The sequence below is a fragment of the Lactuca virosa genome, chromosome 4 (genome assembly GCF_052849685.1).
Source record: "Lactuca virosa cultivar CGN04683 chromosome 4, Lactuca_virosa_CGN04683_v6, whole genome shotgun sequence".
NCBI lineage: Eukaryota > Viridiplantae > Streptophyta > Magnoliopsida > Asterales > Asteraceae > Lactuca > Lactuca virosa.
In genome coordinates this window covers 39,070,267-39,085,062 of record NC_136429.1, presented here as the reverse complement: position 1 = coordinate 39,085,062, position 14,796 = coordinate 39,070,267, and the positions used below count along the sequence as shown (strand labels likewise).

At 36.7% G+C, this 14,796-nt stretch overlaps 2 protein-coding genes across 2 annotated transcripts; both read left to right on the top strand.

Annotated features, from left to right (window-relative positions):
- Positions 1 to 5,193: 5,193 nt before the first annotated feature.
- Positions 5,194 to 6,432, top strand: LOC145104301 (uncharacterized). The gene has a single exon (XM_079041566.1). The coding sequence runs from the start codon at positions 5,194 to 5,196 to the stop codon at positions 6,430 to 6,432; it is 1,239 nt and encodes a 412-aa protein (XP_078897692.1).
- Positions 6,433 to 7,390: 958 nt separating this feature from the next.
- PHO1;H1 (EXS (ERD1/XPR1/SYG1) family protein) lies at positions 7,391 to 13,402 on the top strand. The gene is made up of 13 exons (XM_079041179.1): positions 7,391 to 7,718; positions 7,871 to 8,177; positions 8,338 to 8,734; positions 9,552 to 9,600; positions 9,721 to 9,792; positions 10,035 to 10,164; positions 11,230 to 11,350; positions 11,442 to 11,691; positions 11,788 to 11,937; positions 12,043 to 12,195; positions 12,362 to 12,640; positions 12,752 to 12,888; positions 13,064 to 13,402. The coding sequence occupies exons 1-13, from the start codon at positions 7,494 to 7,496 to the stop codon at positions 13,152 to 13,154; spliced, it is 2,361 nt and encodes a 786-aa protein (XP_078897305.1). The 5' UTR covers positions 7,391 to 7,493; the 3' UTR covers positions 13,155 to 13,402.
- The last annotated feature ends 1,394 nt before the right edge of the window (positions 13,403 to 14,796 follow it).

Below are 14,796 nucleotides of genomic sequence, written 5' to 3'. Positions count from 1 at the left end.
CGAGCTAGACGAGAGTCTACGCTCCATGGGGGAATCATTCAAATTCATGGAACAAGAATTCAATCGAGCGAAGTAACGTCACATCCCGATAGTGAAGGTACGCTGGAATGCCAAGCGGGAACTTAAATTCACTTGGGAGCACAAGAATACAAGGAAAAAGAGGTACCCCCATCATTTCCAAGTCCGCGAGTTACATCTTTATTCTTGAATTTCGGGACGAAATTTCCTCTAACGGGGGGATGATGTGACAAACTGGAACTTTTATCTTGTATACTTAGCCAATTCAATCAATGTTAAACTTGTTCTGTTGACTTCTTGTACTGTTTAAGGGTCCATTTAAGCGTTCTAAGCTTGAGTATAGCCAAGGTTGAGGTTAGTAATGAGTCAGCAAGTCGTAGGGAGACAAAACCGCGCCATACACACCCTTAGGGGGAGTGTACGGCCGTACACATGGGTGTGCGGCCGCACACTCACCTCTTGGCCGCACACTCACTTTTAGGCAGCACACCCACCCCTATACAAAGGGTAGACCCCTTTCCTTTCATTCCTTTAACACCTTGGCAGCACACAACACCATTTCTCTCAAGCTTCTTCAACCACAAACTCTCCAAAGCTTCAAAAACATGAGTAATCCATCCCTTAGCTTATTGTGCTTGAAGAGCCTCTTGATCTAAGCCTTTATTCATCATGTCCCTTCATGTTCTTCATCTAGGAGTGCGGCCGCACACCCACATAAGGGGGCCTCACCCTCCTAAAAGACCCTCCAAAGTGAGAGTTTGACTTCCATATTCGAGTTGGACATGACCCTAGCTTTGCTACACCTTAGAATTGGCATTTTGGACATCAACATGTAGGGTGTACGAACGTACACACCTGTGTACGGCCGCACACACCCTTGTGTGGCAGCACACTCCTTGTGTGCGGCAGCACACTCCCGTGTGCGACCACACACACACCCTAGGACCACAAACCCATTTCTACGACCCTTAACTTGTACTACAACTAAGTATGGACCTAGAACACTTCATGGATGCAAGTATGGACCTTGAAAACACCTCAAAGGCACCTTCCATCATGAGTGTACGGTCGCACACCCCTTGGTCCGCACACCCATGGCCGCACACACACTCAAGGTGGCCATATACTCCCCTCATGCAATCCTACAAGGTTCTAACACTTAGTGCAAGTAGTACGAAGTCCCTAGAGTGGTTCCTCGTCATATCTAGTAGTGATATACCCTCATTTGACTCCTTAATGTGTCATTACATGTTAATTAGGATCAAATCGTGTTCAAGGCTTCACTTGAACATTCGGCATCCTGTATCGATCCTTCATTCAAATCGCCCGAGGTGGGTTCATACCCCTACGCTTTTCCGAGTTTTTCATGTTTTCAGGGGGGGAATACAAGCAAAAGTACAAGGAAACTAGTGCTCAAAATATATTATTTTGTTTAATATAATTATATTTTCAGTATGCTTTTAACATGGAAAACAGTTTTTACCAAACGATTAAGAAATCAACTCGTAGAAACAGTTTTCGAAACTAGGGTAACGAACTTGTGAATCATGTAGTAAAATGTATTACTTTATAAAGGATTCATGCAAATCATAAAAAGGATTTTCAGTATTATTACTTGTAAATTTGTTAGTCTAAGTTGGAGACACGTCCTTGGTAACACTCCCACATAATCAGAGTGTAGGACTAGAACTTGTGACCAGAATCTCTTGTAGGTAGAACGTGACTGTTGTGTACAGATCTATACGGGACTGAGAATCCCGCACCTTGCTGCTAGCTACAGGCGGACCGGCAGGTCTACGGGTGACAAAGTCATAAAGGGTATCGGCCCCGTTACGGGCCATATCCAGTCAGTTATGGTCATGAAACTCACAATGTAGATAACAGAGATTTACTCTTGTAATAATGAATCAAGTGAACTAACCTCAAAGTAATAACCGATTGATTACTGGAGGGTATTAACAATGCCTTCAGGATTTAGTTCACCACGTTTTCTTTTATTTAGTTTTATTTATTTAATAAGGCTAATATACCTCATTGGGAGTAACCAGGGTTTCTAAAAGAAAACTACGTTTATCGATATAAGTATGGTAGATACTTGTACACCTCAGTTTAGAACGGATAATCAATGATCAGCTTTTAGGGAAAATATAGGATTTTCCCGGGATAACTCGACTTTTATTAAACAGATTATTTAACAGGTAACTAACGGATATTCATATTCATTCCACAGCTCCTTGGATTGTACATATCTTGTATGAATCTGGAGGTTATGGAAGGAATGGGTTTCAAACACGCTTTTCATAAGAAAATATAGGATTTTCTTGAGGAACCCTTTTCAAAAGGATCAAAGAACATTTTTCCACCAAAAACTAAATGCTTATGAACTCACCAGCTTTGTGCTGATATTCTTTCAAAACTGCTTGTATTCTCAGGGAATTAGTAGACAGGTACTTCCAGGATTTTGGAGAAGTCGGCGCGTTAGAGTCACGTCTTTCCATTTTACTTTTGATATGAACAAAACTATGTATTAAGACAATGTAAACCTTTTTAATATATGTATTCAATGTTTGGTTGTGTTTACTATGCTTGCTATGATACAACTGTTGTGATACTACGCATGACGTCAACCACCCCCGAACGTTTCTGCCGTTCCGGTTTGGGGGTGTGACAGTTATCTAGGTTTGCCACTATCTGTTATGTTTTTTGTGCTAGCCTGGTATGATGTTATGTGATAGTGGTAGTAGGGGGAATAGTCCCCGTATCAAGTCGAAAGGACAAAAGGGGTAGGTCGGGCACCCCGGTATGCCTGAAAATATGTTTATGTTATGTGGTAGTGGTAGGGGTGAAATAGTCCCCGTAAACGGTTGAGATACACCGGAGGGTAGGTTGGGAACCAAGATATGCCTGACATGGGGTATGTTAGGCACCCCGGTATGCCTAGCAGGGGTAGGTTGAGCACCCCGGTATGCTCAACTGGGTAGGTCGGGCACCCAGATATGCATGGCAGTATGTTATAGTATGGTATGTGGTATGATGGGGGAACTCACTAAGCTTTGTGCTTACGGTTTACAGTTTTGGTTTTAGGTACCTCTTCTTCGAAGGGGAAGGAGCCGGCATGACTGCAGCAGATCACATACATGATTTTCCGCACATGAGATTCTTGGGCTTTATACTCAATTGTTACTATTTTATGATATGGTTTTGGACGCGTGAACTATGGTTTTATGAAATAAATTACTTGATGATGTTTTCTTACAAATTGTTTTATAAATCGTTATATTGAAAATGAAATTTTTGGTCTTGAATTTTGGGATATTACACAACCAAGCGTGCTTTCTCTGCTGCTGCTCCTATTTCTTATTGCTTAGCCTTATTTGATCCGGCTTGGAGAGCTGCCATGGAGTCTGAAATTGATGCTCTTCGAAAGAACAATATGTGGGTTCTTGTGCCACGTCCTACTGGTGTGAATGTTTTTGGAAGTAAATGGGTTTTAAAGTCAAGGAACACCCTGATGGATCTATCGACAAGTATAAGGAACAGTTGGTAGCTCGTGGGTTCACCCAACAATATGGAGTGGATTGTCAGGATACCTTTAGTCCAGTTGTAAAACCAACAACCATTGGATTGGTCCTTTCCTTATCTGTGTCTAGGGGTTGGCATCTTCGTCAAATTGATATAAACAATGCGTTCCTTCATGGGCTCTTGGATGAAGAAGTCTATATGCAAAAACCACCCGGATTTGAGAACTCACGACATCCAACCTCTGTGTGTAAACTGCAAAAGGAACTATATGGACTGAAGCAATCAGCATGTGCATGGTTTTCCGGTCTTAGTGCCAAATTGCATCATCTTGGGTTTTCTTCATCCAAAGTTGATACGTCTCTTTTCATATTTCATGCAACTAATGTCTCCATCTATATGCTTATCTATGTTGATGATATTGTTATTGTTGGCTCCTCTTAACTAGTTGTTGACAAATTAATAAGAACTTTATCTTCCTTCGTTCTTCTTAGGGATCTCGTTCGGCTTAATTATTTTCTGGGAATTGAAGTCGTTTACAATTCAGGGGGAATCACCTTAATGCAGCACGAATATGCCACTGACCTTTTGCATCGTGCAAACATGATGAATTGTAAAAGCGTTTCAACTCCCATGTCAGTAACAGGCAAACTTGCTCAAGATCTTGGAACACCCCTTAATGGTGAAGATGCTTTCAAATATAGAAGTATGGTTGGTGGTTTGCAGTATCTTACATTAACAAGACCTGATATATTTTTTCCTGTTAATAAGGTGTGTTAATATCTTTCCAAACCTACTATTGTTCATTAGGAGGTTGTAAAGAGAATTTTGCGATATGTTAAAGGTTCAACGACCACGGGACTCTATATTTGAAAATCAACCTCCACGTTGTTGAGTGTATTTACTGATGCAGATTGGGCAGGTTGTCTAGACTATCGAAGGTCTATCAGAGGCTTTGTAGTGTTTCTAGGTCGTAATATGATTTCATGAAGTTCAGAAAAACAACCCACTGTCTCTCGGTCAAGTACAAAAGCTGAGTACAAGGCCATGGTGAATGGCACATCAGAGTTCACCTGGATACAGTCATTACTTAAGGAGTTAGGCATTCATCAAGCAAGGCCACATGTGCTATGGTGTGATAATTTCGAAGCCACTTACTTAACAACTAATCCCGTCTTTCATGCCCGAACAAAACATATAGAAACCGATTTCCATTCTGTTAGAGAAAAGGTGGCGATGGGAGCTTTGGACGTCCGATTTATATCCTCAAATGATGAACTTGTTGATGGTCTTATGAAACATACGACACGCAACATGTCAGACAGTTTAAGATACAATCTAAACCTTGTAAGGCCGGTGGGTGTGGGCTCGGTGAGGGGCTCGGCATGCTCGACGCACACCGAGCCGACCCCTCGGCTCGGCATCCATGTTCATATTTTCCGAGTTTTGATGACCAATGGGAAGAGGGAAGGGTAGCTGTCAACGACTATTTTTTTTAAACCTCCTATAAATACTACACAACTTCAACCCATTTTAACTTATAACATCAACTTTACAACTCAAATACTCTCTCAAATGTCTTATTCGTCATCTTCATCAGGCATGTTTGATGCCTTGCTTGAAACCACTATAGAGGTTATTTAGGAGGCGGAGCAGATGATTGAACGACTACAAGAAGAAAATGCCGAGAATGCACTCAGGAGGAAGAGAAGATACATACAAAGATTTCGTGAAGCGGCTAATGATCAACTCATGCAAGATTACTTTGTGGATGACGCCAACTTTATAGGATACTATTTTCGGCGTTGGTTCCGTATGCATACATCTCTGTTTTTGCGTATAGTCAACGACGTCACGGCTGCGTATCCATTTTTTCAACAACGTCGAGATGCTAGAGGTACAATTGGTTTTACTCCTATACAAAAATACATCGCTGCACTTCGTCAATTAGCGTATGTCCCTTTCCCCGATGCACTAGAGGAGAACCTTAGGATGTCCGGACGTGTTGCACGAACTAGTCTTCACAAATTTTGCAAGTATGTCATGAGATTATATGGTCCACGATATCTGCGTAAACCTACTTGTAGTGACATCCAACAATTGTATGCTCATCACTTAAACGTGCACGTCTTTCCTGGAATCTTAGGAAGCCTAGATTGCCTCGACTGGGCATGGGGTTGTTCTCCGAATGCTCATAAAGGTCAATACACCCGAGGCGATCATGGTTATCCAACCGTTATACTAGAATCGGTGGCGTCACAGGATATGTGGATATGGCATGCATTCATTGGCTCAGCTGGCTCCCTTAATGACATCAGTGTTCTTAACATGTCTACATTGCTTGACGACATGTACAACGGGACTGCACCAGACTCCTCTTTTCAAGTAGCTGGAACATCGTACATGAATGGGTATTATCTGGTGGATGGGATCTATCCAGAGCGTGCTTGTTTTGTGAAGTCGTTGTCTTGTCCAAATGATCGGAAAAGGTTGATGTTTAAGAGAGCTCAAGAGCGGGCAAGAAAGGATGTTGAACGAGCATTTGGAGCTTTGAAAAAATGTTGGCATATTCTTAAATATCCCGCGCCGTATATGGAGGAGAAGAAAATGAGCGAGGTGATGTATACTTGTATCATATTGCATAATATGATTCTAGAAGACGAAGGAAATGCAATATGTGAGTATAACGAAAACGAGATCGTTCCACCGACACAAGCTTTTGAGGTTGGAAGCGCGAAGTACATGTCAAGGAGGGCACTAGTTAATGATGTTGAGACGCATCATGTTCTTCGTCGGGACTTAACGGAACATATTTGGAACGTCAACCACATTGATCTTAACACGAAACCGGTCGACGATTTGGAAGGTCAATTTTCTGATGAAGACGTTCTTTAGGTCTATCTAGGTTTTGTAATTTTAGTTTGTATGTTTTTAATTTTAAATTCTATTTTTTTGGTGTGTTTGTTGTTATTTTGAATTTCTATGTTTTTATTTTAAGTTTAATGAATTTTTGGTTTTTAAAAATTGTTATGTTTGAAAGATTATTTTGTATATTAAAAAAAATGTAGCATGACAAGTATGATAACCCGCGCCTACCAAATGACAACTTTTGGCAAAAATGTGAAAAGTGTGATGTGGCGCCTACGTGGACCGTGACAAGTGTGACACCACACCACCACTCTAATAGTTAAGATTGAGGGGGAATGTAAACATGCTAAGAAAAGGAAGAAAAGATAATTAATTAGATATGTGTTTGTGTATAGATATAGATAAAATGCATGAATTTAGGATCTATTGTTGTAAATTTTTATATATAATGAATATCAAGACCCAAAGGGTAACACATGGCAAATAATAACTTTCACTAAGGGTTTCCAAACGGATTACCGCCGCTGTACTGCCCATGTTTTCTAGTAGTTGGTGGATGTTGTAGAAAATATAAAAATCTAATACTATTTACTCAATAACATGGATGTTATAATAAATTAGGCTCATCAATACTACTGAAGCATAGGTTCATTTGCATGGCCAAATAGACCAAAGGAGCATCAAAGATTTTTAGATATCATGTAATCCACACATTCCTCCATGAAATTCCAACTTTCCTTCACAGCATCTTGGCCAAGCATCGCCATATCATATATACTTGAAAAATTGCCAATTTTCAGGTGAACATCCACCATAAACATAGACCCTAGTTCCAAGTGGAAGGCAGCATAGGATAAAAGAAAAAAAGAACACAGGATATTTTAGAATGTGCTGCACCTGAGAATCAGTACGTGCCACATCATTCAAAGTTGCCACTTTTTCATTACACCATTTTCATCTCTGTCCATAAATAATGTGATCGTGGGTTTCCATTAGACACTCTCATCTCATTTGAACTCATCGTGCTTAAAAAGAAGTACTCTCACTTATCTGGGGGTAAGCTCTTTAACTAAGAGTTAAAAAAAAAGATGGTGAAGTTCACTAAACAGTTTGAGGGTCAGCTAGTTCCTGAATGGAAAGACGCCTTCGTTGATTATTGGCAACTCAAGAAAGACATCAAGAAACTCAACTGTGATTCCACTGCTCCTTCATCAAAACCTAAACATAAAAGCTCTTTAAGCAACACCTTCTTTTCGGCAATACATAAACTTTCCTTATTTGGAAATCAGTGCAGAACACATGAAGTCATTCACGTACATACACACTCTCTGACTCTAGTTTTATATTTACTCTTTGAGCATTATCTCTTGATTCTTGACCTCAAGTTATTCCCAAGAGAACCCAAATGCTAGCTACTTGGTTTTAATGTCGCTTTCCTAATGTGCTTTAGTTTATGTGGTATCAGGTTCACAGTAAACTTCAATCGACAAACAGTAAGGGAGTTCTATACCAAACAGAATTGTTAGAGAAATTTGCTGATACTGAAGCTGCTAGTGAATTCTTCGCACTTTTGGATCTTCAACTTAACAAAGTTAATGAATTCTATAGAAGGAAAGAGAAGGAGTTCCTCGATAGAGGAGAATGTCTTGAGAAACAATTACATATTCTGATAGAGCTCAAAAATGCAATAAAAGATCAGCACCAAAATAAAGCTAATTCATCCCACCACGACTCCAAGGATGAAGACTCGATATCTGGCTCCATTTCATGTGGTACGAAACTAAGATCTTAAAAACAGATCGAATGTGGTGTCATGGGATTCAAAAATATAATTTTTTTAGGATACTCAACTTTTTACGATGACATTTTTCTTATTAGTTGAGGGTTTTGGATACTAAGCCAATTGATATTTTTCCTTTTATCTCGGCACAGATGAAGAATCCAGTAGGGGCATTATAGAACATGATTTGCAGGAAGAGGAAAAGATTGCAGAAGAGCTTGATAGTAATGGTGTTGAATGTGAGGACTCACCAAGATCAGAAGAAGATGGGAAAGTGACAAGATCTATACAGGAGGAGGAACAGAGTCTCTCAGGTTATATTATCAATAGCCAAGGAAAAAAGTTGAAAATTCGCATTCCTCTAACCAATCCTACTCGAACATTCTCCTACCTGCTTTGGGAAGATTCCCTCAATCAATCGTCCAGAAAACACAATGCTCATGGAAAAAAGCTTCATGTCAACAAAACGAAAGTCCATCATGCTGAAAAAATGATTCGAGGAGCTCTAATTGAGCTTTATAAAGGATTGGGCTATCTCCAAACTTACAGGTATTATTTTGGTTTTGCTGCATTATTCTTTTTTTATAAATTTCTTGTGGCATCAAGTATTTTACTTGATGGTAGTTGTCCCTTCTTGTAGTTAGTTAGTGGTTCAAATCTTATTTTATTCCATTCCTACTCTAAAACGATGTCCATGACAACCCAACACTTATCTTTATGAATTATTCCATTTAATACGGACCCTTTTAAATAATCTTTATGTTAAACGCTTGAAGTTTTGGTAAGAAGGTTAAATGCTTATTTATGTAATGCATTTTCACTCTGTCAATTTACATGAAAAAAAAAATGATTTTTAGAGGAAATATGCAACCATATCATGACGACTGAAATTTGGCTATTTAACTGGTTGAAACGTTGTAGTTGTGTAATTACAATAATTTGCATAAGTTAGTAACTAAAGTAACAAATAGTTGCATAAATTGGGTAAAACAGTTGAAACATTATTGCACAAATTTGAATACAATAAATAGGTAAATCTCTTCTTGTTGACCAAAAAAATTATTCCATAAAGAAGTATTTAAGACTTTAAGTGGTGCTAAGAAGCAACCGATTCCTGGTTATAATGTTGATTTGTTGAATATTTTCTTCTAAAACAAAACATGGTTTCATATATTGTGTTAAAAACTATTTTGTTGTATTAATCTTTGCCAACAAACAAAAATTAATTAACACATACTATGACAAAGATTGAATCTTTTTTTAGGTTGTAAGCAATCCAATAGTTCATATGATATTAATGCTTTTTTCAGTTGTAAGCAATCCAAAAGTGCATGACATTAATGATTCTGACGTTGATTCTTTGTAGGAATTTGAACATGCTTGCATTTGCAAAGATTTTAAAGAAATTCGACAAAGTAAGTACACAGTGTGGGCTCTAGTTGATTAACAAAATCTTACTTTATTTTTCTATGTAATTAACTTTAAATTTATAACTAGATAGATTTAGCCACCTTATGTTGTCGTGCTATTTTCAGGTAACAAATAAACAGGTTCTTCCCATCTATCTTAAAGTTGTCGAAAGCTCCTACTTCAACAGTTCGAACGAGGTAAATTTGAAAAAATGAAGATCCTCAAGTTAAGATAATTTGGTTGTGCCTCATGACACAGCCACATTGATATGTCCAAGAAAATATGAAAGATAAATAAAATCGAGTACCATATATTCCATATGTTGGATGAAATTGAGACAGAATGAAGTGCCTTTAGATGTTTGATCTTTTCTGTTAAACCAATATACGTATTGTAGAAAACTGAAGTTTCATTCATTTTATATTATTTTGTATGGTAGATTATGAAGCTGGCAGACGAGGTAGAAGACATTTTCGTGAAACAATTTGCAGAAGATGACCGAAGGAAGGCAATGAAATATTTGAAACCGACTCAGCGCAAAGAGTCTCATGCTGTCACCTTTTTCATAGGTGTGCTAGTGCTACTATACTTTGCTTAATTTCTTTAATTTGTTCTATTTCGTTTTTAAAACAAACAAAATGATTAATAAAAAGACTAAGAAAATAATTCGCCACTAAAAATTAAAAGGTCAAGAATTTTATGATAATATATAAAAACATGAAATCTACTTTTCTATATCATCTTTCCGTTAGTGGGCATTTATGTGGTATATACCCTGGTGCTTTTGTGACTAAATAGTCAAATAGATGCACAACAATTTTGCTTAGAGAATGGTAGCAAATTAATAAAACGTATATATTTATGTCAATGTTTAGTTTTAAATTCATAACTATAAAAATTAAAATTATGAGGTTGATAAATATTATACTGATCAACAATTTACCATTATCAATCGAAATTGAAGTTTGTATCCAAATTCATATTTAAGTGTTATACATTTTTATTCTTTCCAAATCTATGTGAGGGTTACAAGTTTAACACTATATATTTCCTAATTATTAATTAACCAATGTCTCATTAGTAAGGTGTCAAGTATACATCATCATGTTTGAGTTATAAAAAATTAGTTTTGGTTGAACGATAATCCTTAAAAGATGTAGAAGTGGATCACTTTACCAATGAAAGATAATCTTGTAAAGGACTTAGGTAGTCAAAGATATAGATCTACTTTTTCTAGATAGCTAAAGGTAAAAAAAAAAAATAAAGCAATTAAACAGGTGACTGACTATCTTTGACCCTACAATGATCAACATCTCTAATTTCCCCTATGTGATACTTTGGCTTTTTCGGTTGCCACTAAATTTTTTGTGGAAAACCAACACAGCATGGATTTCTAGTACATCAATTCAAAGTGTGATCTTTCTCAGCACACCATGATCTTAATGTTTGTAGAAGCACGAAACCGTTTTTTTGTCTGGTAGCCATAAGATATATATCATGTCGTGTTAGAATCTTATTTGTATAATTTGTGCACTATATGCGATAAGACATTAGTGATTTAAAGTTTAAACATAATCTAACAAATAAACATATATCAAAATCATGTCTTTGATCTTAGCTTCTACTTTTTATAGGGTTATTTACAGGATGCTTCATTGCACTGTTCGTTGGATATGTCATCATGGCTCGTACCACTGGAACATATACACCACAAACTAATACAATCTACATGGAAACTGTCTACCCTCTTCTTAGGTACATATATCATGATGTTATACATTAATAACAAAAACTTAACGAAAATAACGTTGATAACCTTAGAGACAATATATTGTTGATTTTGCAGCATGTTCAGCCTGTTGTTTTTGCACTTTTTCCTATACGGATGCAACATTTTTATGTGGAGAAAGACACGTATCAATTATAGCTTTATCTTTGAGCTATCGCCAACACGAGAACTAAAATATAGAGATATCTTCTTGATATGTACCATGTCGATGGCAGTTGTAGTCGGTGTCCTGTTTGTTCATCTTTCATTGATGGACAAAGGGTATTCGTACTCTCAAGTTGAATTAATCCCAGGCCTTCTGTTACTGGTAATCTAATTACTTCAAATTCCCCTTAAACCATATTTTGATGTTTTTTAATTTTTCAGCGACATCTATAATTAATGTTTTCCATTTAATTAACAGGTTTTTATGGTATTGCTTGTCTGTCCCATCAACATCCTTTACAAGTCAAGCCGATTCCGTCTTCTTAGTGTGTTAAGGAACATCATTTTATCGCCTCTTTACAAGGTTGTCATGCTGGATTTCTTCATGGCTGATCAACTATGTAGCCAGGTCCGACACTATTATTATCATCATCATCATCAACATCAACATCATCATCATCATGTAAATCATTAGTTATGAAATATTTGATACTGAATTATTTTTATAAAACAGGTGCCAATGCTCAGGAACCTTGAATATGTATCGTGCTACTACATAACTGGGAGTTACAAAACTCAAGACTATGGATATTGTGTGCAGACGAAAAACTATAGAGATCTTGCTTATGCCGTTTCATTTTTGCCTTATTACTGGAGAGCAATGCAGGTTAAACAACAATACATTTTTTAAGATACATTATACTTTATGACTTGATATGATGACTTTATGACTTTATATGAGAAGTGTGCTGATACCATGTTCACTTTTTTGAATTATGAAGATCGGTCGATAATAAAAGTGGAGCTACTCTAACTAATTTTTTGTTGTGTAGTGTGCTCGAAGGTGGCTTGATGAAGGTGACACAGGGCATTTGATAAATTTGGGAAAATACGTATCTGCAATGTTAGCTGCAGGAGTGAAACTTGCATACGAAAAAGAAAAGAGTGTGGGATGGTTATGCATGGTAGTGATAATGTCAAGTATCGCAACTGTTTATCAACTGTATTGGGACTTTGTAAAAGATTGGGGTTTGCTACAGATGAACTCCAAGAACCCTTGGTTAAGAAATGAATTGATTCTTCGTAGGAAGTTCATTTACTTCTTCTCTATGGTATATATCTATTCCACATTATATTTTCATTAAAATGATGAATAAAAATTTAAAAGAAGAAAGAAATAATAATTAATCTTTCATTGCAAACTTGTTGGAATATTTTTTCAGGGATTGAATCTAGTTTTGAGGTTGGCTTGGTTACAAACTGTTTTACATTACAAATTTGGGAGCATTGATTACAGATTGACAGGGCTTTTTTTAGCAGCCCTTGAAGTCATTAGAAGAGGCCAGTGGAATTTTTACAGGTAAATAGAACATATTCAGTTAGAACATAAAATAAGACTATAGCTACAAAGAAACACGAAATTTGTGGTCCTAAATTGACCACATAATCGATATGAATTCTAAATATAATGAACAATAGTTTGCTACATGAAAGCTAACAGGAACATATCACCTTTTGATCATGGTCCTACACAGGTTGGAGAATGAGCATCTTAATAATGCAGGCAAGTTTAGAGCAGTGAAAACAGTACCACTTCCATTCCACGAAGTGGATGAGGAAGGCTGATGCATGCGATCATATATTCCTATGCAAATTCTCTTCATGATGATCAGTCGATATATGTTTAGAATATGATTCGTCGACCAAGCAACGAATAGTTCACATGGAACCTCTAATTAGCTTCACAAGTTGATGCAATAGGATTTTAATTTGTTCTTCTTCAACTTTCGTGTTGTCAGTTTGTACAAATAATTCATATTTGTACACAATTTTCTTCATTTTAATGGAACTCCCGAGTACCTTTTTTGCGTGTATTATTAATTTTAGAATCTTTTAGTTTGGTTCTAATCGGCTAAGGAAAATCTAGTCAGACTAGAACTAAAAGCCACAAACCATCAAGAAGAGAGACTCAATGTTATTAAAGATGCCCACCATTATTAAGTACTTGTCCCCAAAGGCTGTGTTTTTCCTTAGCCCATCAAGTAGAGTCTTCATTTATCTTCTTAATTATATATTAGGATAATTAGATAGTTTTATTATTATTATTATTCGTTCCTTATTCTCATCCAACGTTCAGTAGCCTTTTGTAACCCGTTAATATCATTGATCATATAAGTGTTCTCATATATGGGTTTCCATTGTAGAATTTAAAATTTGGTGTTAGTGTGTTACTGTTTGTAATTACGTTTTTTTAATCAGAGCGTTTTAGGATCAAAATGCATACCTTTCTTGCAAGTTTTTCTTGAACCCTACAAGGTTACCTTCTTTATCGATCAGCCTTCTTGGCCGATATCGTTTTTCCTTTCAACCTTACACAACCGCAGCGTACATAATCATATCGATTATTCTTGGATATTTATTTTCCAGCCCATGATCGACTTTTGTTGGACATTCAAAGCGTCCTTTAGGGAACGAGTGTTCCCAATCCCATTGAACGGGCCTCAACATCGTTATCTTTTAGGAGTGTTATACCTGAAAAAATCTTATTCCCTAAGCTTATATATATACAAGCTAGCATACAAATATCTTAAAACCCTAATATAAGCCTTAGTCGAATTTCCCAAGCCCACAAGCCCATATATATTAGCTCCACATCGTTTTGTTTTGGGTTTATTTATTTATTTATTATATCAGACCCACAAACCATTCACTTTTATCATATTGCTTTTCACATTAAAGCCACAACAAAATAAATAAATAATAAATAAAAATCATTTTTTTATTTGCATCATAATTTAGCCACTTTAAGTATTATTCATTTTTTGCTCTTACAATAGAAAATAAATCTTTCTATTAATCACATACAATAGGTTATAGATAAACGAGTTTCCCATGGCTGCAATCAAATGTGACCTTTCACTTTTGAACAGTAACACTAATTTTTCATTTTGAAAAATGATGATGACAAACCTCTGGGTCAAGCTGATTAGGACGATGCTTCGTGTTCTTTTGGAGAAAATGCTCAAGCTACTTAGATTCCTAATGAGAAACAGAAGGATTTTAAAGTTTTGACATAAATCCGGTTACATCTCGACAATAATACTATTCAAGAAGTACTCGGTGAAATATGTTTGAAGAAATATCTCATGAGCAAGATTCATTTAAAGCAAAAAAATTGCATACATCAACATGAAGGACGTAATCTACTTAACGACATCTTTGATTTTAAAGAGACCGGGTCCAATTTGACGACTTTGGAAATTAAGTA